This window comes from Oncorhynchus clarkii, chromosome 18 (assembly GCF_045791955.1).
Source record: "Oncorhynchus clarkii lewisi isolate Uvic-CL-2024 chromosome 18, UVic_Ocla_1.0, whole genome shotgun sequence".
Taxonomy (NCBI): domain Eukaryota; kingdom Metazoa; phylum Chordata; class Actinopteri; order Salmoniformes; family Salmonidae; genus Oncorhynchus; species Oncorhynchus clarkii.
Window position 1 is genome coordinate 41181425 of NC_092164.1, and position 24409 is coordinate 41205833.

The 24409-nt window shown below is 42.2% G+C and overlaps 2 protein-coding genes across 3 annotated transcripts; both read left to right on the forward strand.

Annotated features, from left to right (window-relative positions):
* The first annotated feature begins 6664 nt into the window (after nt 1-6664).
* Nucleotides 6665-16964, forward strand: LOC139373520 (GTP-binding protein Rit1-like). Its single transcript, XM_071114126.1, has 6 exons — nt 6665-6958; nt 8904-8990; nt 9828-9884; nt 11506-11579; nt 12827-13018; nt 15402-16964. The coding sequence occupies exons 2-6, from the start codon at nt 8909-8911 to the stop codon at nt 15630-15632; spliced, it is 636 nt and encodes a 211-aa protein (XP_070970227.1). The 5' UTR covers nt 6665-6958; nt 8904-8908; the 3' UTR covers nt 15633-16964.
* Nucleotides 16965-17188: 224 nt separating this feature from the next.
* On the forward strand, nt 17189-21165 carry LOC139373521 (peroxisomal membrane protein 11B-like). Of its 2 annotated transcripts, XR_011627581.1 has the most exons (5): nt 17189-17576; nt 18186-18301; nt 18397-18598; nt 18935-19582; nt 21126-21165. XR_011627581.1 is itself a non-coding variant. In XM_071114127.1 (4 exons), exons 1-4 carry the CDS (start codon nt 17521-17523, stop codon nt 19353-19355), a joined length of 795 nt encoding a protein of 264 aa, XP_070970228.1. In that variant the 5' UTR covers nt 17189-17520; the 3' UTR covers nt 19356-20472. The 2 variants fall into 2 exon arrangements, 1 of the variants encoding a protein (XP_070970228.1); XM_071114127.1 differs by lacking the exon at nt 21126-21165 and having other exon boundaries at nt 18935-20472.
* Nucleotides 21166-24409: the final 3244 nt, after the last annotated feature.

The following is a 24409-nucleotide window of genomic DNA, read 5'->3' on the forward strand; positions in this document are numbered from 1 at the left end:
GGCTGTTTTTTAAAGTAGGGGCGTTTTTTTCTTTTTAAACAGAAGTGGTAATATTAGACGTGTGGTCAATTTATGGGGCAGGATAGAGTACTATATTACAATGTTCACGGGATAATACTGATATCGCTAAGTGTTTTACGTTATGGGCAGGTAAGGCTAGAGGGATGTCTTGATCGTATCTACCACCACGTTTAGGTTTCTTCATTTCAATGTGGACCATATACGTTTCATCAGTAAGCTCACATGTAGCAACAATACCCATGAAACTCATGAGTCAAACTGCGTGAGTCAGAGCTTTTTCATGCACAGTGTAAAAGGAGTTCAAATGAGTACAAGCCACCTTTCCTATCCTATATTAGCGAGGCAGAGACAAAATGGGGAATTTCATTTTGTGGGGCAGATTCATACCAACGCTGGCATAACAATCGGACATTATTCACCTGCCGTTCACGTACATGTTGGAAAACCTGCGTTCAGTATATAACAATGTGTCTATGATAAGTCAATCAATCAATCAAATGTATTTATAAGGCCCTTCTTACATCAGCTGATGTCACAAAGTGCTGTACAGAAACCCAGCCTAAAACAGCAAGCAATGCAGGTGTAGAAGCACGATGAGTGCATTGTGGATGGAAAATCACTCTGCTACACTGAACCCTCCCTCAGTAGCACACAACCTCAGTGGATTGGGTCTACCCCGTTAGAGTAAATTGATGATTTCTGGTTTTACTTTGTGACCCCTGTTGCTCTCCCTATCATTTCATTGGTGCATTTATTTTTTAGACCTGATGTGATTGGTCGAGGCGAGGCTGTAGCCATGTGGCACGGGAAGCTATAATTGGACGGATCTCAATGTACCCGAAAGCCGTTGTTACAGTACACCCGTTGTCATGGCGACCACATGAGCCGAAGGCCATTAAATGATCTGTAACTTTGTGTCTGTCTATCACCAATTTTACCAGAGAGAGCTTTGTCGTTCATATGCTGTTCCACGGGGGCCATTTGGCCCTGTATACACTTGCATGTCAGTGCTTTGCTCCTGTCAATTTATTAGAATACACCATTTAGTAGAATTTATAGTCACGTCATTGGTAACGGCTCAGTCGATCCTTGTTTGAACTCACCGTCTTTTTGAAATCCATTTTGTGTGGGGTGAGTTTGTGTAAGAATGCAAATGTTCATCTCCTGCAATGTCTCATCCACTGAATTCAACAAAGGCTTCAAAGTGTCAGCTCGGGTTCTGGTGCCCTCCCTTCTCCCCAAGCTCTTGCTCTCTGTTTATCACCGCTGTTGCTCCACAGCACGGTCCCCATTGTGTCAGAGGATTTTTTTGGAACTATGATAGTCAATAGCGATCAAGCTGTCACTGCACACTGTCTCTTTGCTGTGTCTATACACTGCATCTCACTGTAGGTGTACACTGCTAACCACTTAGCTTGAATGTTGCATATCCCTACACTCACACACAGGTAAACATTGTACACATTCAGCTTCACCGGCCTCTGAGGTGCTCAAACTGAGTCCTTGTAAACTAGCTGCAATGCTAGCTTGGGTTTGAGCTAACTTAAACTAGCAAATAAATGACCATAAATGTCTGTTATTACATGTTATTTGCGTGGTGTTGTCACTCAACAAGCTTCTTTGGTTAATGCTTGGCATATCACAGTTTTATGTAGATACCATCGATAGCGGTTTTGGCACTCGTAAGTGTTGTGTCCTTTCCTATGAAAGTCATCACATTCCACATGGAATTGAGAGTAGGCAGTATGCACATCTGGGCTGCGCACTGAACATTTTGTATATCTGATCGCACTTTGAAAAGCCCAAAGCAACCTTTTTTGTTTTTATCACTGGTTGATTTGATCCAACTTTTTTTTTTTGCTCTCTTTTGATACTTTTGAAAACAAATATCTATTTGTAGTTATTGTAACATAAGAGGCTAATATCCTGGGCAGTTCAAGTCCTTTGTCCTATAGTTTTCCCTCACAGCCATGAGATATTGGAAATTTGTTCAATTACATGCACAGTATCTTCAGTTTCCATCGAAACTATACATCGAGGCAACTTGTTGAAACAAAATGTAATTGTCATTAATTTAAGAAGCACTGTCTCGGAAACCCATTTCAGACTTTTGGTTTCATAATGTTTGAATAATTAGCACTTTAAAAAAAAATAATAATCACAACAGCCGCACAGGTTTCGATAACCTAGAGACATTTTTCAAACTGTAGTCTTTCCAATTCAGAGAAAGGTCCTCTGACTATCCTTTTGTCTTTGTCTCTGTAGTAGGCTTCCAGTCTGGGGCATGATTTAATTATATGGATATAAGTGCACTTTGGAGTGAGGTAAAATTGCATTAGCCCTAACACCATAACCCCACCTAGTCTTGGCTTGGGCAAAGATGTGCTGGGCAGTAGACTGGAAATGTGTTTTTGTATTTACCATATGGGGCCCTGAAGGTAGGCTACAAATGCCCAAGTTTGTAGTGTGAGCACAGGCTCAAAGCATCTCTGTCAGAGTATCACCACGGAAAGGCCAATGGGTTGTAGTCCACCGTTTGGCCAACTTTGCCCAGGAGATTCTAAAATGGTGGCTGAGGAATAGTGTGACGTCATCTTTATTCATTGCTCTGTCCTCGCTGGAGAGTTAGACGGTACATCTAGAAAGGAGTGGTGTTCAGGCTCCTAACTGTAGCTGCGCTAATAAGGGTTGCGTTCAATATTTTAAAAAGTGTTAAAGTGGAACATTTTTGGAGGGTGAAAGGAGAATGATGACAGCATCTTAGCATTGTTCTGTGGGAAAGGATGGCTGTCAATGTGTCTGTTGATAAGGACACAAGTGTTTCGTTTTTTTTTGTCTCACATGTCTGTGCATGACAGATAATTACTGCGAGAGGCGAGAGTTCTCTTCATGACAGGAAGGTTTAGTGGAGATCAAATCAAGGTGTATCATAATTGCTAGCTAACATATTTTAGAAAACAAACCGTGTACATTCTCCCGTTTCTGTATCTTTGACAGATTTTCTAGTTTCCTATTTCTATGTTCTCACTGTTTCTTTCTGACTTTACTTTGAGATTCTGGGGTTGTGTATGTTACAGGTGCCTGTGATTGATATTCAACAGTTTCTTCTTCCTATGAGCATTTCCTTTTGTAAATAGCACAGAAAGCACTCTGCAAGATCAGCAACGATGTCCCATATCACGGAATAATCCAAACCAAAATTAGATGCTCTGGCTTTGTTACCCTCTGTTTTGCTGGCCTCCCCTAACCCCATAGCTTAATCAAAGCATCTTTTTTGTAGATATCAAAATGTAAATACAGTATAACCTTGTGTAAATGACAGTTTGTTCCCAGACACTATCAGGCAGATGCACTGCCGCCTGTCGTTAGCGTATGTGATTGTTCCCCCAGGAAAGGCAAAGGGCTCTCCCCTCGCTGTGAATGTGTTCAATTGTTGGGGTGCCCTCCCTTTTCCTATCCCTTGGCCCTGACTGAATCCCTCTCTCTAGTCCACTCTCCTTTTCCTTCCATGACAACCCATCCCACTCTTTTGCTGTTGTGTGTTGTACAGACAAATCTGAGGTGTGAATAAAAAGAGACAAAGAAATCAATGGGTTGTGAGTATCCCATTGGCTGTCATTGATTCACCGCCTCAGTCATAATTGAAGGTCAGAGTTGTATGTTGTGTGTGGGGGAAATGCAAAACAAGACCAGTACTCTGAAATGTGTTTAAACTGCATAATGCTATGTAGTCTATGCTAAATATATTACACTAATGCTGACTTGTTGAATTTGTTAACACAATGAACGTGCAAATAAATAAACTGATATACTATTTGAGTTTTTTTTGCTTGGCCTTTTTGCTAAGTCACACTTGGGCAGACACACGACTAGCTCACTGATTTCTCTCTGGATAACAGTGGCTGCTAAATGACCAAAAATGTGAATGCATACCTCTTTTTTTCCCCCTCACAAACACAAACTCACATGACAAGATTTGGTCTTTGTGCAGTTACAGCATGAGAATATCCAGTATCCTATAATTGTATGGTCTAGCTAATTAAAAAGATCAAACAAAGTCACAGGGAGCACACAGCAAATAGGGACACACGGGTAACTGCCAAAATAAAAGTAAACAGCAAGCAACAAAGTATTTTAATAGGCTGTTGGGCCACCACGAGACAGAACTGCTTCAACGCAACTTGACACAGATTCTGAAACTCTATTAACTCCGGAAACACACCTGTGTGGAATCACCTGGTTTCAATATACTTTTGTACCCCTCATTTACTCAAGTGTTTCCATTATTTTGGCAGTTACCTGTACGTGTCTCGTATACATCACCACCGATGCATGGCAGGTAGCCTAGATGTTAGAGGGAAAGTTGTTGGCTCAAGACCCAGGCCGGAACATTACAAACATGGGAACTGAACTGGCACCTGAAGGGCTGCTGGTGTACCCAAGAGCAAGACAGTTAACTCCAATTTGTCCCCATCCAGGGATTCTGCACCGTGACTGACAATGTACCTCGTAACAACAAAGTACTCTCTTTATTCTATTACAATAAACTTAAAATATAATCAATTGTGTCTTAGTAGGCCTATTATTTGGTTATGTAAGTGAGGACTTGGTGGACTGTATATTCTTTAGGTTAGGTTTTACTTGTTCCAGTGTGCTGGTAAGGGCACAGATGACAGACAGGTAGGATTCCAGTTGAGGTGATTTAATAACGCTGAAGATGCACAGGCATGGAACAGCACCGTACAGTGCATTCAAGATGTAACTCCTTGACTTTTCACACATTTGGTTACGTTACAGCCTTATTCTAAAATTGATTAAAGCGTTTCCCCCCCTTAATCTAAACACTATATCCCATAATGACAAAGCAAAAACAGTTTTCTACATTTTTGCAAATGCATAAAAAAAAAAAAAACTGAAATATCACATTTACGTAAGTATTCAGACCCTTTACTCAGTACTTGTTTGAGCACCTTTTGCAGCAATTACAGCCTTGAGTCTTTTTGGGTATGATACTACAAGCTTGGCAGACCTGTATTTGGGGAGTTTCTCCCATTCTTCTCTGCAGATCCTCTCAAGCGCTGTCAGGTTGGATGGGGAGCATCGCTGCACAGCTATTTTCAGGTCTCTCCAGAGATGTTCGATCTGGTTTAAGTCCGGGCTCTGGCTGGGCCATTCAAGGACATTTAGAGACTTGTCACAAAGCCACTCCTGTGTTGTCTTGGCTGTGTGCTTAGGGTTGTTGTCCTGTTGGAAGGTGAACCCAGTCTGAGGTCCTGAGTGCTCTGGAACAAGTTCTCTGTACTTTGCTCCATTTTTCTTTCCCTCGATCCTGACTAGTCTCCCAATCCCTGCCGCTGAAAAACATCCCCACAGCATGATGCTGCCGCCACGATGTTTCACCGTTGGGATGGTGCCAGGTTTCCTCCAGACGTGACGCTTGGCATTCAGGCCAAAAGGCCAAAGAGTTCAGTCTAGGTTTCATCAGACCAGAGAATCTTGTTTCTCATGGTCTGAGAGTCCTTTCGGTGCCTTTTGGCAAACTCCAAGCGAGCTATCATGTGCCTTTTACTGAGGAGTGGCTTCCGTCTGGCCACTCTACCATAAAGGCCTGATTGGTGGAGTGCTGCAGAGAAGGTTGTCCTTCTGGAAGGTTCTCCCATCTCCACAGAGGAACTCTGGAGCTATGTCAGAGTGACCATCGGGTTCTTGGTTACCTCCCTGTCCAAGGCTCTTCTATTGCTCAGTTTGGCCGGACGGCCTGCTCTAGGAAGAGTCTTGGTGGTTCCAAACTTCTTCCATTTACGAATGATGGAGGCCACTGTGTTCTTTGGGACCTTCAATGTTGCAGAAATGTTTTGGTACCTTTCCCTAGATCTGTGCCTCGACATAATCCTGTCTTGGAACTCTACGGACAATTCTTTCAGCCTCATGGTTTGGTTTTTACTCTGACATGCAATGTCAACTGTGGGACCTTATATAGACAGGTGTGTACCTTTCCAAATCAATTTATCACAGGTTGACTCCAATCAAATTGTAGAAACATCTCAAGGATGATCAATGGAAACAGGGGACGCACCTGAGCTCAATTACGAGTCTCATAGCAAAGGGTATGGATACTTATGTAAATAAGGTATTTCGGTTTTTGTTTCTGGTTTTTTTCTAAAAACCTCATTGCGTCATTACGTAAAACACAGAATAACGTTACTCAAATTGACTGGCCAGCTCTGCAAAAAATATGATTTGTTCAGGTACAGACTCCCACTCTTTTCTGTACATTTTTGATTGAGGCATGTTGATTGATGTTGTAAGTTCTGTTCAAGATCAAACATTAGTGACCAACTATATTCATTGCGTTTTGCTGGCCTGCTGCTGACGTCACTCACAATGCACTTTTGCAGCCAGGCACGTGTGTTGTGACAGAGAAAATCATTTGTGTGTAATTTAGAGGGAAAATGTGTGCATTTTAGCGTTTGAGTCACGTTTTAAAAGTTGCTAAAATGTCCAAATATATTTTTTAAAGTAGCTAAATTTGTTGCTAGGTGCTGTTTGAAAAAAAAGTTACCAGGGTAGTCTGAAAAGTTGCTAAATCTAGCAACAAAATTGATTAGTTGTCATCACTGCTCGAGATCACCCAGCATGCTCTGCTCAACTTCCAAGGTGGGCGGAGCTACAGCTCTGATATGACGATCTAACGTTACTGATATGATTAACTACAAATATTTCATAGCCTTTTTGACTTTTCAAGGTCACTTCCAACTCTACTGAAAAGTCACAGCCACTGACCCGACGGGAGGTGGGATCCTGTGACGTAGTTTTCAGACTGCTGGCGTTGTTTACAGTTAGTGAGGATTTTGTAGCATGACATATCAAACGTCAAGCACTAAATGGCCATAAAAGTCATTTCGGAAATTATGAAGAAAGAAGCTCTGTGACACAGGTGAGTCGCTCATTTCTATTCGCGTATGCATGAAGTCTGTAGGCTCTTTTATATTTGCAACTGTTCAATCATTTGCTTTCGTCGTAGTCGGCAATATACATCTTTCTCACTGAACTCGTTCCTTTAATTACATTGAACAATGTGTGCAATGTCCGATTGAACACTGATCTACAAAAAAGCTAACAAATTCATGCAGCTTGTTTTACGTTCATCAATGATCGACTCGTAGCCTACACATTATTCGAAGAACAAACGTACATTTTAAGTTTAGAAAAAGGTAGAGTAATTTGTTTTTCCTAATCTTATGACACCTAACGTTACAGCCACACTTCATTCTGCTACTTTACCCGTCTTTTGAAGGTTCGCTATTTTTGTCGTTGTTTATCCTGTTTCAAAGTAGCCAATAAATTATATTAAATAGTTGTTGTATTTTAGTAAATGTTTGCAACGGATGCAGTTTTCACTGCGACTTCGTCAGATTCAATGATTTAGAAAATATTTTTTATATTTTCGTCCGCTGAAACGTAGCCGACTCACTGTTTGTAACATTAGGCTATAACAACGTGACAGTAGTGCAATACACGTTTACTTTTGTTGCGCTTAGTTTAGGTAGCCTCTACAAATAATAATGACACCCCCTAACTGTGGACGTTGAATAAGGCTACCACAGAGTCGATATGTTTAATCTTTAATTTCAATAAAACCTCCGAGGCCTGAGCTATCTGAAGCCTGGAGACTCCCTTGAATCATAGAGCCTGTGTCGGCTCGGCAATATACTACAATACCATCCACTCCTTTGTGTTTTTGGATCTACCAAAGATATGCTTTGATGCAATTTTGGGGACATGGGGTCAGTCATGCGTTATTGAAGTTCAGACCTCCTATTTTACATAAAACCAGGCAAAAAAAAAAAAAAAAACGTAGCTACTCTCAAGCGGATATGAACATCTATTTTTAACCACCCAAGTTATGTCTGTTCTATCTGCCTCTGTCCTGACAACAATGAACCGGCTTTGTCAAACGTCGTGTCTCTGCATTCCATCATTGAGAGAATGTGATCACTTCATAATGACTACCATTAGTAGCCTAGGCCCTAATGATAAGTAACTGTCTACTTATGTAGGCCTCTTTGTCAAGGATAAATATATAACTAATTATCATTTATTCTGACAATTAAGTAAGTTTTTAATATAGTCTGGTGTTGTAAAAAATGTTATTTAAATCATGCTATTTTGGGTTAGAGAACGGGAAGGCTAGGTGATAACAATAATAGTTGTTGATGACATTGCCTGGGTTTGTGGTGGTCAATGTCACACATTCGCCTTGCACTTAGAAATCACATGATTGCTGTCAAGTCGATAGTTGGTTCCTCTTTCCGCACGAGTTCTACTAGCTGCTGCATACACCAATCTAATAAACTGGAGAGCCATCTGACTCTTTTATAAGTCAATCTACACACACTCCAAATGGGTCCGAGGCGATGACAATAGTGGCCTATTCATATGAGTTGAATCGTTTTTTTGTTTTTCAAGGGTGGCAAAGTAGACTAGAATGTTGGCTGTATAGCTCTACTTCTGTCCCTGAAACCACTCTCTCATTCACCTCTGTCTCGTCGCTATTCTTTAGATCTACTGTGTGGTTGACTGACCCGACTTTCGACAGTGAATATTGATGTTGAAGTTTGCCTGTGTGTGGCGTATCTCGTTCTCTCTTTCTAATCTCTTGTCATTAGCTTTAGCGCTTGACACATGACAGCAAGATTGCACATTAGCATGTGTGGTATCATGCTTGTGTGTTAATCACTTTCAACTCTGTACACTCTCTTTCATAGTTCTATTCGTTAGTCCTGGGCTTAATAAACTGGGACCAAGAATTATTGTGTGTGTGTGTCTGTTTTAAAGGGTATATGTGTATTACTCACAGCCTCTTATCTCTCTGTTCATAGTGTAAATGGAGTCATTGCGAGGCTCCGGGGGCCTCTCCCGCGAGTACAAACTGGTGATGTTGGGAGAGGGGGGAGTGGGGAAGAGCGGTGAGTACACACACATAACCCACTCATAATTACACTTAACTGCACTCCACCTCACTCTTACTTAGTGCATGTCTTTTCTTCTGTCTTGCTGTCTGTTTGTACATGTTATGTCTGACTGGCTATTCTTCTCCACCTCATTACTTCTCCTAATGCCGCCTTGTCTTTTCTGTGTTTCTCTGACACACCCTCCAAGTGCAGTCAGATAGTCAGAGTTCTCTTCTCGTAAGCATGGGCGTTGGCCGCCTTCTACGGCAGTCTGGGGTGCCGTTTGGGTGCCTGTCGTCAGGAAGACGCGTCAGTGCCTAGCAACCCTCCCCCCCTTTCTTGGCTACTGTTGCCATGGAGACTGGCAGAGTTCACCTGGTATAGGTACACAGAAAAGTAGTAAAAACATCGGCGAGAGGGATGATTTGGAGGGATAGCGGGAGAGATGGGTCGTTAAAAAAAACATCTGTGCCTGCTTTCGCCATGGAAACTAGTGGGTGTACACTGATGCTGCAGAGGCGGAGATACTGTGTGTTTCTGTGTAAGCTGCAGGGTGTGTTTATCTATGCGTGTGAACCACTACCTGCCTGGAGGGAGAAAAACGAGACAAAGGAGAGATGGGGAAGTGTGTGATACAACCTGCGTTATGTAATAAATTCTCCCGCATTGACTTCTTAATCCCTTTATCTCTCCATCTCTCTTCCGCTCTGTCTTCTGATCTGCTGTAGTTTGTTTCTGATTTCTCCTCTTTGGTTTATTGATGCAGTGCCTGTGCAGCTTTGTGACAATGTAATTGCCCCCCCCCCCCCCCAAATAGCTTGTGAAAACTTAAAACTCTCTCTTTCTCCTCAGCTATTATAATGCAGTTTATCAGCCACAGGTTCCCTGAAGACCATGACCCCACCATAGGTGAGAGAGTGCTTGGTATCTGATCAAACTAACGCCACTCATATTTGGTCAAATTTGGCCTGCTTTAACCGCACCAAAAACGGCTACAACAAATCAGTGATCATGTTGTATTTTGAATCAATCATTCATTTTTTAAATATATATATATATATATATATATATATATATATATATATATATATATATATATATATATATATATATATATATATATATATATATATATATATATATATATATATATATATATATATATATATATATGAATTAATTACAGTTTAATGGGTACACCTCCCCATTCATGAAAATGGATTGCTCCTACGGAGAGTGAGTCACCTGGCAGTGGCTTGCTATATTAAGCAGGGATCGAGGCTGTTCTATTGAACATTAGAATGGGCAAAACGAGTGACCTAAGACACTTTGAGAGGTATGTTCATCACGGGCAGGCACTCCGGATCCAGTGTCTCAAATGGCCGCCCTCTTGGGCTTTTCACACACGACGGTGTCTAGTGTTTCCCCAGAATGGTGAGACAAACAAACAAACCTCCAGTCAGCAGCAGTTCCTGTGGGCGAAAACCACTCGTTCATGAGAGAGGTCGAAGAAGAATGGCAAGAATCGTGCAAGCTAACAGGCGGGCCACAAACGGACAAATAACGGCACAGTACAACAGCAGTAGTGTGCAGAACGGCATCTTGGAGCGCACAACTCGTTGATCCTTATCACGGACGGGCTGGGCTGTTGTAGCAGACGAGCACACAGAGTTCCACTCATATCAGCTAAAAATAAGAAGTGGTCAAACGATCGCCAACACTGGACAATTGAGGAGTGGAAAAACATCACCTTGTCCGACAAATCCCAGTTCCTGTTGCGTCCCAGTTCCTGATGGCATAGTCAGGATTTGGCATAAGCAGCACAAGTCCATGGACCCATACTGCCTGGTGTCAACGGTACAGGCTGGTGGCGGTGCTGTACCGCCGTCCAATCTGCAGTAACTGCATGATGCCATCGCGCCAGCATAGACCAATATCCCTGTGGAATTTATCTGACTTGTAAAATCCATGCCCCGAAGAATTCAGGCTGTTCCGGGGGCAAAGGGGGATCCGACCTGGTACTAGACGGGTGTACCTACAGTTATATTCATAACTGTACTTTACCTTTCAGTCGGTCACTCTTCATAACATACTATGGGTACAATCACACCCCAACCCGGGTCAGAGGGTACCAAACGGCAGCCAAAGCAAACACAGGTTCCACCGGCTTCAAAATGGGCTTACAGAAGCCACCTTTTTCACTAAAACTTACCTGAGATGCCTGAACTGTCAGTGCCCCATATAGGGAAACAGAACCTACTGCAACTTGGCTATGCGCACTGACACGCTGCCATGACAGCCCAAGTCCATAGACCCCCACAGTTCCAAGAACAATACTTGCCTCGCTAGCCTGAAATGTCAGAACTCGTACAAGGAACCACAAGTCCCAAACAGAACACCTGTCGTAACTTGGTAAAGCACATCCGCTCGCTGCATAGCATCGGCCAGAGTCAATGAACCACGGCTTATGACATGTAACTACACAATCATCCTGTATAGCCATTAAAATACCACTCAATGTCTCTCCCAGAGGATGCATACAAGACACAGATCCGCATCGACGATGAACCTGCCAACCTGGACATACTGGACACAGCAGGACAGGTACACTTCCTCACAAAGGCCTTCCGTATAAATGTCACGTCTCCACCTCTTTTGGCTGCATCTCATTCTCAATAGTCTAATATGGCTTCCTCCTCTCCTTCATCAACTGATCTGTAAACATAGGATAGGTGAATGCAATATTTAAAAAACACCTGGGAAGGACTGGGAATTTGCTTTCATCGGTCTAGTTCTTTTGCATCAGTTCAGATAGAGGAGAGGAAAGCCTCTCCCTCTATCCCAATGCTCACTTTCCTTTTAATCAACCCTTTCCGACGGTCTCTCCCTGTCTCTCAATTCCATTCAAACAGTCTTATTAGGATGATAACTAATCATTAAGTAATTATCTTACATTGCCAAAGCAGACCCAGAGGAACAAATTTCACTCTGTCGCATCTCCCCTTCACCGTCATAACATCTGCATCCTTATTCTTCTCAACTTTCTTTTAAGCGTCGCTCACTCCATCTACTCCCTTTCTTTTTCCACAAACGTACATAATTTCTGTCTCTCACCCGCTCTGCACAAAGGCGTCTCTCCCTGTCTCTCTGACTCATCCATAGACACGTATGGTTCACTTATTATATTAGTCATTTTCCATATATGGTCATGTACATATTCTTTAATATATGCCCGTGACTGGGTTTGTTTGTACCATACCAAAGTCAGGGAAGTGCCCACACAGAGAATTGCAGTCCACTGTCCACACAGTCCACTGTCTCAAGTGACCCTTAAATTCTGAGTCATCCAAATTCCAATCTTTTTTTTTTCTGTGTGTCTCCATGTTGTTCCTCCAGTAGCTTGTAGGAAAGACAGACCAATGGTGATTGATTTTCTTGATTGCTCTCAGGCATACACACACATACCAGTATGTGTGTGTGAGGGGGGTGGTTTCTTCTATCCTTGTGGGGACCTAAAATCCCCCAACAACAAGCAAAATTCTCCCTCGTAAGGATATTTCCCACGTCCCCATGAGGGTAAAGGCTATTTTAAGCTTAGGGGTTAGGTTTAGGGTTACAATTCGGGTTAGGAGTTAAGTTTAGGTTAGGGTTAGGGAAAATAGGATTTTGAATGGAAATACATTTTAGGTCCCCGTGAGGATAGAATAACAAAGTGTGTGTGTGTGGCACCGGGATATATAATCTTATCTAAGTATTTTGCTGTGATGCTCTCTGTATCAGTCCTTAACCACTCTCTCTACCCCCCCCCCCCCCCCCCCCCCTCGCATACATTCACACATGCCCCTTTCCAGGCGGAGTTCACAGCCATGCGGGACCAGTACATGCGGGCGGGCGAGGGCTTCATCATCTCCTACTCCATCACAGATAGGCGGAGCTTACAGGAGGCGCGCCAGTTCAAGCAGCTCATTGACCGTGTGCGCCGCACCGCCAACACCCCCGTGGTACTGGTGGGCAACAAGTCTGACCTGACTCATCTACGACAGGTGAGAATTCAGGGAAAGGAGGGAGGGGGAAAGGGACGCCCATTGGTAGTCTTGGCACTACAGTATGTTTTGCCCGCTATCTGGCTGCATTAAATTCCTACCGCTGTTCAAAATGCCTGTCTTTACATATTTACTGGAAGATCTACAGATTGCCTGTCTGACTGGTATAGTATACCTTTAGATTCCCTGGGGAATCTGTAGATTTAGCAAGGAGACGGGGAATCTGTAGATTTACCAAGGAGACGGGGAATCTGTAGATTTACCAAGGAGACGGGGAATCTGTAGATTTACCAAGGAGACGGGGAATCTGTAGATTTACCAAGGAGACGGGGAATCTGTAGATTTACCAAGGAGACGGGGAATCTGTAGATTTACCAAGGAGACGGGGAATCTGTAGATTTACCAAGGAGACGGGGAATCTGTAGATTCAAACATTTACCGTAGCATATACAGTGCCTTCAGAAAGTATTTATACTCCTTGCTTTATTCCACATTTTGTTGTTACAGCCTGAATATTTAATCCCCTTGTATATCTTTTTTTCTCTCTCACCCGTCTACACATAATACCGCATAATGACAAAGTGAAAATGTTTTTAGAAATACAGTACCTAATTTACATAAGTATTCACAGTCAATACTTTGTAGAAGCACATTTGAGCAACAATTACAACTGAGTCTTTCTGGGTAAGTTTCCAAGAGTTTTCCACACCTGGATTGTACAGCATTTGCCCATTATTCTTTTAAAAGGGGAATTCATCTTCCAGTGCCTGGTGGAAAGCAGGCTCAACCAGGTTTTACTCCAGGCATACCCATAACATGATGCAGCCACCACTATGCTTGAAAATATGGAGAGTGGTACTCAGTAATGTGTTGTATTGGATTTGCCGCAAACATAACAATTTGTATTCGGGACAAAAAGTGAATTGCTTTGCCACATTTTTTGCAGTATTACTTTAGTGCCTTGTTGCATTTAAAAATATATATTTTGGTTTCTGTACAGGTTTCCTTCTTTTCACTCCGTCAATTAGGTTAGTATTGTGGAGTAACTACAATGTTGTTGATCCATCCTCAGTTTTCTCCTATCACAGCCTTTCAATTCTGTAACCGTTTTAAAGTCACCATTGGCCTCATGGTAAAATCCCAGAGGTTTCCTTCCTCGCCGGCAACTGAGTTAGAAAGGACGCCTGTCTTTGTAGTGACTGGGTGTATTGAAACACCATCTAAAGTGTAATTAATAACTTTCTCATAGGGATATGCTCATAGGGATATTCAATGTCTGCTTTGTTTTTACCCATCTACCAATAGATGCCCTTCTTTGCGAGGCATTATAAATTCTCCCTTGTCTTTGTGGTTGAATCTGTGTTTGAAATTCACTGCTCGGCTAAGGGACCTTACAGATAGTTGTGTGGGGTACAGAGATGAGGTAGTTATTCAAAATTCACGTTAAATACTATTATTGAACACATTAAACTTATGTGACTTGTTATTAGAATTTGTACTCCTGAACTTATTTAGGCTTGCCATTTTATTTTTATTTGATTTTATTTTACCTTTTATTTAACTAGGCAAGTCAGTTAAGAACAAACTCTTATTTACAATGATGGCCTACCAAAAGTTTAAAGACCTGTGGGGACCGGGGCTGGGATTCATTTATTTTTAAATAACACATAAATATAGGACAAAACACACACCACGACAAGAGAGACAACACAACAGTACATAGAGAGAGACCTAAAGACAACAACATAGCAACACAGCAACACATGACAACACAGCATGGTAGCAACATGACAACAACATGGTAGCAGCACAAAACATGGTACAAACATTATTGGCCACAGACAACAGCACAAAGGGCAAGAAGGTAGAAGACTACAATACATCACGCAAAGCAACCATAACAAATGGGTTGTCATTTTTTATTCATTTGTAAACATTTTGAAAAACATAATTCCACTTTGACATTATGGTGTATTGTGTGTAGGCCAGTGGAAAAAAACATCTCAATTTCATCCATTTTTAAAATTCAGGCTGTAACACAACAAAATGTGGAAAAATTCTACGGGTCTGAATACTTTCTGAAGGCACTGTATATCATGACTCTATTTGGTACCATCTACTGTATATACCAGAGGAGGCTGGTGGGAGGAGCTATAGGAGGTTGGGCTCATTGTAATGGCTGGAATGGATAGGTGGAACGAAGTCAACCATGTGGTTCACATATGTTTGATACGTTCCATTTATTCCATTCCAGGCATTACAATGAGCCCATCCTCCTATAGCTCCTCCCACCAGCCGCCACTGGTATATACCAATTATCGTCTGTCTGTTGGTTTTGTTTGTATATTGGCTTTGAACATGTTGCTTCCCTCCGCTGCACTAGGTGTCAGTAGAGGAAGGGAAGGAACTGGCCCGGGAGTTCCAGTGCCCCTTCTTCGAGACCTCAGCAGCATTTCGCTACTACATCGACGAGGTATTTGCCGCCCTGGTCCGCCAGATTCGCCAGCGCGAGGCAGAATCGGTCCGCGGCAGCGAGAGGAAAACCAGGAGGAGCCAGACGTTCTGGAGCCGCATGCGCTCCACCTTCCACAAGAAACAGCACTCTGAGCACTGAGAGAGAGAGACTCTGTGAGATATGACAGTCCTCCAGTGGTACCCTTACAGCCCCAATTCCTAGTTCCAACTCCCACGAGGAGACCAATGACTCTTATCCGAGTTAGATTGAGTGTTTGCAATGGGCAATTAAACTAACAATCATTACTGAAGATATGAGTCTTCTGTGCGCTTTAGAGAATGCAGGAACTGTGCTGATGTACCGTATGCTCATTGTGCTGAAAATTGGGTCTGGTTTTTAACGACAGCCGACGTTAGCATTTTAGTATCCAATGAAACCAATTGACTGTAAATGCTGAGACACTGTGGAGTTGGCCTGAAGTTACGACATTTCTTTGATGGAGAGCCAGTGAGGAGACGTTTAGGTGAAACTGTATTGGGGGGGGGGGGGGGGGGGGGGGGGGGGCTGAAGAGAGGTAGAGATTATGGGGAATTGGAGAGGGGAAGGGAGCAAAGACTAGGCTATGCAGAATATTCAGAAGGTCACATAGTAGGTCAAGTGGCATAGGTGCTGAGGAGTGAACTCCAAAGTTTGATTTAAAGGTGGTTGGTTGGGAAATACGAAGGGGTATGAGACGTGAGTTTGCAGATTAAAGGGAGGATCCCAATGGATGTGGTTTATCTTGCCAGCCAATGAAGGAGAAGGATGAAAATAATTAAAAGATTGTAATATAGAAGATGATGAAAACAAAGACATTCTGATAGCATTCACTGTGCATTTAGGTTCCTCTGTTTCAATTGAAAAGCCATCAATCGATTATTGCTTAGTGTTTGTAAGCTGACCGGCCTGTACACACGGTTGGTGCCATGTTTCAGTAGGAGTGGGTATATTTTGAGAGTGTGAACTGAGTTGCAGGGGATATTTAATACACAGGTGATGTTGACAAGGCATTACTATGCAGCATTGCCTAATATGGTCCACTGATCTATACTTGACCTGAACGGGCTGATAGTTGGCTTGGGCAATATGTCGATCACATCCAAATGAGAGAAATCACTGGATTTAAAAACATTTTTTGAATGGAATTTGATGGGTGTAGCTGGCATTTTGATTTTTTTTGTCTGCCTACAACAGGGTTTAATTGTCTTCATATAGTGTTTCAGCGACTAGAGATGATGCCAAGTACAATACCTCTCTAGTGTGATACACACTCACTCCTTTATTACTCCCTGACCTGTAGTGCACCGGTTGTGCTCTTATTTCAGCCCTCTGTGGATCTGGTAGTGCCACATATGGGATAATATGTTTTGTTTGTTTTATTCCTCTTGATCATGATTGTTTCCTTTAATTTATTTTCTATTAACATGCTATAATAAAATGGCCTGCCATTTTCTCCATTTGCTGGTTGGTTGTCTGGCCTCTTATTGTGTGTGTGTGTGTGTGTGGCCCCTCTGTGGCAGTATAAGGTTTCGCAGTAAATAAATATAATCCACAGCAATGAGTTGCCTTGACTATTGTTTTTGAATAACTACAAGTGTTAATTTTCATGTCTGTTATCACATATTATTCAATAGCGTGCTCCACTGAAACGACTAACGCCATGTACAATACAAGCCATGTATTGTGGACGAACCTCCTACAAGTAACGTAGCTAATGATTACTGTGTAAAGGACTTTCGCTTTGTTGTCCCTCCACAGATTCCGTCCATGGGTAAAGGTGAGGTGAAGTTGTTCGTGTTGTGAAGCTATCAATCTAGCCAAATAAAATAAACAAATTCTGTTGGCGGACGTTTGGGGCACATGGTGACATATTGAAGATTGCAGATAGCATTGGGCAGCTCTTGCGAGAAGACGGTGTATAACGTTGTAGATAGATTGCTAGCAGACACGGACACAGGCCTAATCAATCCACAGTTGCAAAGGAAAGCAAGTGTTGCCTGTCGCCAGCATGGACTCTTGGATTCGATTTAGTGCGCAGAGCCAAGCCAAGGAACGAGTTTTCAGGTGCAGTAGCTAAAATGTATTGCAGTTGAGATTTCTCAAGACAGCTAAAATTTTTACATTTATTAACTATCACTAGCAGTCAATACAAACTGAAATCCATGAGTATACAAAAATGTGTAGATATAAGCGGACGAAAAAGTACAAATAACTTTATAAAAAGTCCAGCGATGTTGGTGACCTTTTGTACCCGTTCAGTTCTCGACTTTTTGTAGGTTTTTGTCTGGTTGCTCCTGCCCGACACTGCCTACCTCCCGGTGTCATTGGGTATTGCGGGACAGCTGATTTTGGGTTCGAATTGAAGGGGTTCTGGATAGGGGTTCATGCAGTGTTTTGTCTCGGGCTCTCCCAAACCTGGATAAAATAAATGACAATCGCTATTTTCAGTCTTTCCCTATCAAGTGGCCATTGTCCCAACTGCATTTGGTATTATACTGATAGTTACTGTAGCTACATGAAAGTAAGTACCAATTGCCCTTGACATGAAAACTGGAGAAAGTAGACGAAGTTGTGGCCAAGTTATTAATCGCAAGATGCAAAACATTTACTGAACTAAAGTAACGGCTATAATCAGATTTTGACACATTTGATTCCTTTTCGGTGTTCACATAGGGCTGCACAGTACACCTGTACGTTGCTAGGTTACACTCTCCAGAAGGGTGGGGCAGGTGTTGAGCTCCTGAAGACAGTGAAACAACTGGAAGCTCATGTGAGCCTAACAAGGAAGTGTAAGTCACTGTCTGCAAGTCAATGCTACACCTCTGTGTCTCAGGCTTACTCTCTGTACATCAACTCTGGGTTTCACGTCACTCTCTCTCTCCAGTGATGCGTCTAGGGAACTCAGCAGAGGCTGTGGAGGCAGCGAAACGTGCTGTGCACCTCTCGGACAGCGTGTTGCGTCTCTGTCTGACCGTGGCCCACCTCAACAAGGCCATGTACTTCGCCTGTGACAACGTGCTGTGGGCCGGCAAGGCTGGCCTCCTGCCCCAACTGGACCAGGTCAAGTGGAGCCAGAGATCCTTCAGGTGACTGAAGGATTGGGAAATTTAAGCCTTAAATTTCACCACATTAGGAATCAGTATATTTGAGGTGGCCAAGGTCATCAGAAGTCCTGTAATGAACTTTATTACTATTGGCAGTTGTTAACTACATTCTCTCTCCCTAGAGCTATTTTCTATCGCGTTCGTTATCTAATTCTACCTCTTAACTCCCCCTCTTTGCTACTTTTTCTTTTGTTCAATGTCTCCTACATCCTCTCTTTTCCGGTCTCTCACTATCTTTACTTTCTCTCAGATTTGACATGAATCTCTCTCTGCCTCACATGCTTAATCTCTCACATCTTTGTCTCTCGTTCTCTACAGGTACTACCTCTTTGCCCTCATCCTCAACCTAACCCGGGACGCCTACGAGATCCGCCTGCTTATGGAGCGTGAGGCCCGCTCCTCCCATGTGGGGTCAAAGGCTACCTGGACCTCTTCTCCTCCCTCTCCACACCCCTCTTCGCTCACCCCCGAGGACGTCGACCTCTCCGACCCCTCTTCCATTCCCGGAGCCATATTACCTGTACGCCTCCGCAGACAGTGCCACCTGCTGGTGACAGTGCTGCGCAGCAACCCACCGCTGCTGCTGGACCTGCTGAAGAACGCGTGCGACGTGTTCATCCCCCTGGACCGGCTGGGCATCTACCCCACCGGTCAGGGCTTCGTTGGGGCATGTGGCCTGGCCTCTTCGGTCCTCTCCATCCTCACCATCGTCCACCCCTGGCTCAAGCTCAAACCTTGAAGAAGCCAGAATATTTGGTTGAACGTTCGAGCTCGAGTCGAACATTCTTCAAGCCTTGAAGGAGACATTTTGGCCAAACTTTTTAGGTCCCCTAGAAGTGAAGTGCTGTTGTGTCGAGGAATGCAGCATGACACAAGAGCAGGGGTCCTGTACACTGCTTGCTTGGAAAGTTTTGCGTTTTTTTATTTGGAATGCCAGCATTTTGGGCAGATCACGATCGGACGAAGGTTGGTGGACTGAAACAGTGGCATTTCGAATCAAAGAGAGAAAATGTGCAAATGAGCACTGTAATCGAAATCTGTCATATGTATTTCAGCTCGTGCTCAGACATGTTCAAACACAAAGTTCCCCAAAAGCCATTTGGTTGAGGTGTTGAAAAGGACCTTCCCCATGCGAGTGTATAGAACTGGCGCATGGAAAATTGTTGAGTCAGACCGGTAGACGTTTAAACATCTTAAAGCACCGTATATCACAACTGATGTGCTTTGTGAAGTGATACCTAGCACAAAGAATACCAGATCGTCATTCAATTGTGTGTGTCTGAACACAATCTGCGGGGAGCACATTTTTATCACCTTAAATCAGCGTTTTAAATGGATCCTGATCTGTAGTTAGGAGACAATTCCATGTCCATATAGTGTTTCTGTCCTGTTAGCGTTATAAATTATGTAATTGGAAAAGATTATCTGTACAGTATTGGTTTTGGAAATGCGCCAATGTCATCCCCGTGGAACGCTGTACAGCTAGATAAGTGGAAACGTTTACCAAGTTAAAACCATCACACATTAAAGCCTTGTCAATGAAAAGGTGCAGTGAAATATTTGATCATACTGTGTGTGAATAAGTAATAATAATGACTTTTGAAGTGAAGGATCCTTTTTATAAACGGTAAAAGGGGACATTTATGGGCTGCCAGTCAGCTGTATTTTTGTGCTGATAGTGGTAATACTGTATGTCCGCAATATTACCAACATTTATGCATGCGTGACGTGAATTAGTACGTTTACAGAGCCAGAAAAATGAAAGCAAATGAGTCGGTCAACTCGGGCATCTAATGATTCGGTCAACTCGGGCATCTAATGATTCGGTCAACTCGGGCATCTAATGATTCGGTCAACTCGGGCATCTAATGAACTCGGGCATCTAATGATTCGGTCAACTCGGGCATCTAATGATTCGGTCAACTCGGGCAACTCGGGCATCTAATGATTCGGTCAACTCGGGCATCTAATGATTCGGTCAACTCGGGCATCTAATGATTCGGTCAACTCGGGCATCTAATGATTCGGTCAACTCGGGCATCTAATGATTCGGTCAACTCGGGCATCTAATGATTCGGTCAACTCGGGCATCTAATGATTCGGTCAACTCGGACATCTAATGATTCGGTCAACTCGGACATCTAATGATTCTGTCCGTTTAACTCGTTGAATTCATCCGACAGCTAATTATTTAGTCTACTTGGAAGTACATTTGTTTGTCTTCTTAAAAATCAATTTGTTTAACTCAATTACATCAATATTATATATTAAGGCCAAGCCATTTGAAGCTATTCAACCAGATGCGAATGGAACTATAATAGATCTAGTCTAACTTTCAAACAGCTCTTTTTTTTTTTAAACCTTTGACTTTCTCCTTTATATACAGTGCCTTAAGAAAGTATTCATACCCCGTGTCTCACCCATCTACACGCAATACCCCATATTGACAAAGTGAAAACATGTTTTTCCAATTTTTTTGCTAAATTATTTAAATATCTAATTTACATAGGTATTCACACCCCTGAGTCAATACTTTGTAGAAGCACCTTTGGCAGCGATTACAGCTGCCAGAAAGCTGAGTCTTTCTGGGTAAGTCTCTAAGAGCTTTCCACACCTGGATTATGCAACATTTGTTCATTGTTTTTTTCTAACTTCTTCAAGCTCTGTCAAATTGGTTGTTTTCATTTCTAGACAAACATTTTCAGGCCTTGCCATAGATTTTCAAGTAGATTTAAGTCAAAACTGTAACTCGGTCACTCAGGAACATTCACTGTCTTCTTGGTAAAGCTATTCCAGTGTAGATTTGTCTTGTGTTTTAGGTTACTGTTGTGCTGGTGGAAGGCAGACTGAACCAGGTTTCCTTCCTCTCCGGCAACTGCGCTAGGAAGGACGCCTGTATCTTTGTAGTGACTGGTTGTGTTGATATACCATCTAAAGGGTAATTAATAACGTCACCATTCTTAAAGGGATATTCAATGTCAGCTTTTTTTTTTACACCCATCAACCAAAGGTGCCCTTCTTTGCAAGGCATTGAAAAACTTCCCCGGTCTTTGTGTTTGAATCTGTGTTTATAAATCATTGCTCGACTGAGGGACCTTACAGATAATTGTATGTGTGGGGTACAGAGATATAGTCATTCAAAATTAATGTTAAACACTAATATTCCACACAAAGTGAGTCCATGCAACTTATGTGCACATTTTTACTCCTGAACTTTAGGCTTGCCATAACAAAGGGGTTGAATACTTATTGACTCAAGACATTTCAGCTTTTTCTTTTTTATGAATTTGTAGTGACAGAAAAAAATCTCAATTTGATCAAAGGCTGCAACACAACAAAATGTGGAAGAATGTCCAGGGGTGTGTGAACTTTCTGTTACAGGGCAACCAGAGAATTGTGCACTTAGTCAGTGTGCCGTTTGGTCTCGTCATACTCATTCTCCTTGACACACTAATTGTAGACAGGATTTCTGGTTTAATCTCATTTTACACTACTTTGAGAGCCCTGAATCACACTGTAGAGGTGTGACTGTCGATGATTCACGCTCAAATGGCAGACTGTATAATGATGTATGGTTTTGAAAATAACATTTGAACAGTTTTGAGGAGAATTGTGGAGCGGGTTGTTACAACTATTTTCCTCAGTGAGTGAGGATGTTTGAAATCTTGTCTTTTATATTAATGTACCACAAGTGCTGAGGCTTGGCCGCTGTGTGGAAAAAATGTTTAACCAAAATAAATGCCTTTTAATTTAAACTCTGTCGGCTCTATTGTGTAAGTGTTGAGGGTTATTCTAATGCCGTTGACTGCTGTGACTCAAGCATTTTTACATTTCAGGCTTTAGAAATTGAACAGACGCTATTATCCAGAGCCATTTATAATCAGTGAGGACTTTACTGTGCCCTGAGGGACACCAGTAGTGAGACCATCCTTCATTTGACTGATCTTTGATTAGAAAATGAAACAAGGGCAACATCGTGGATGTTAACCAAGGATTCACAGATCACCTGTCCAAATAATTTCAAATCAGTGCAGTCTACAGATTAAGAAAAAGAGATGATGAAAGCACGCCATTTAATATGTGTGGGAAGGCCATTCTTTGTGTGTAAATGAGAGGCCCTGATCTAATACAGTACTGAACATTTAATCCTTGTAGCGTTGAACGGAACATGTTGTGACTGGTCCCTCAGCACCACAGTGATATACAGTACTTTCAGAAAGTAGTCACACTCCTTGACTTTATCCACATTTTGTTGTGTTCCAGCCTGAATTTGAAATTGATTAAATTGAGATTTTGTGTCACTGGCCTACACACAATACCCCACCATGTCAAAGTGGAATTGTTTTTAGGAATTTTTACAATAATATAAAAAGTCAATACGTTTTCAAACCCTTTTCTATGGCAAGCCTAAATACATTCAGGAGTAAACATGTGCTTAACAAGTCGCATAAGTTGCATGGATTGCAAATAACAGTGTTTAACATGAATTTGTAATGACTACCTCATCTCTGTACCTCAGACGTGCAATTATCTGTAAAGTCCCCAAGTCGAGCAGGGAATTTTAAACACAGATTCAACCACAAAGACCAGGGAGGTTTTCCAATGCCTCACAAAGAAGGGCACCTATTGGTAGATGGGTAAAAAAACAACAGACATTGAATAGCCCTTTGAGCATTATTTATTAATTAGTTATTAAATACACTGGGTGGTGTAGCAATAAACCCAGTTATTACAAAAGTGCAGGCGTTCTTCCTAACTCAGTTGCTGGAGAGGAAGGAAACCGCTCAGGGATTTAAGCATGAGGCCAATGGTGACTTTACAGAGCTTAATGGCTGTGATAGGAGAAAACTGAGGATGGATCAACAACATTGTAGTTACTCCACAATACAGGACTAACCTACATGACAGAGTGACAGAAGCCTGTACAGAATAAAAATATTCCAAAACATGCATCCTATTTTCAATAAGGCACTAAAGTAAAACTGCAACAAATGTGGCTCAAAAATTAACTTTATGTCCTGAATACAAAGTGTTATGTTTGGGGCAAACACAATACATCACTGAATACCACTCTTTATATTTTCAAGCTTGGTGGTGGCTGCACCATGTTATGGGTATGCTTGTCATCAGCAAGGACTAGGGAGGTTTAAAAAAAATAAAAAATAGGCCTGCAGCACTGTATAGTTGAGATTCATGTGTTGGTGGCACACATGCTACAATAAATATAGCCTGTGCTCCAGTCTTTTGTTGACAAGTGAGATTTTTAATAGACCCACAACTCTGCTAAGAAGCTTCGAGCTTCTGCTATTTGCCCAAACTAACCAGGGAAATAGTGTGATAACGAGCAGAGAATGATTTTTTTTACACTCAACTGTTGCTGAATATACATGTACACTACCGTTCAAAAGTTTGGGGTCACTTAGAAATGTCCTGGTTTTCCATGAAAACATACATGAAATGAGTTACAAAATGAATAGGAAATATAGTCAAGATGTTGACAAGGTTATAAATAATGATTTTTAATTGAAATAATTGTGTCATTCAAACTTAGCTTTTGTCAAAGAATCCTCCATTTGCAGAAATTACAGCCTTGCAGACCTTTGGCATTCTAGTTGTCAATTTGTTGAGGTAATCTGAAGAGATTTCACCCCATGCTTCCTGAAGCACCTCCCACAAGTTGGATTGGCTTGGTGGGCACTTCTTACGTACCATACGGTCAAGCTGCTCCCACAACAGAGCAACAGGGTTGAGATCCGGTGACTGTGCTGGCCACTCCATTATAAACAGAAAACC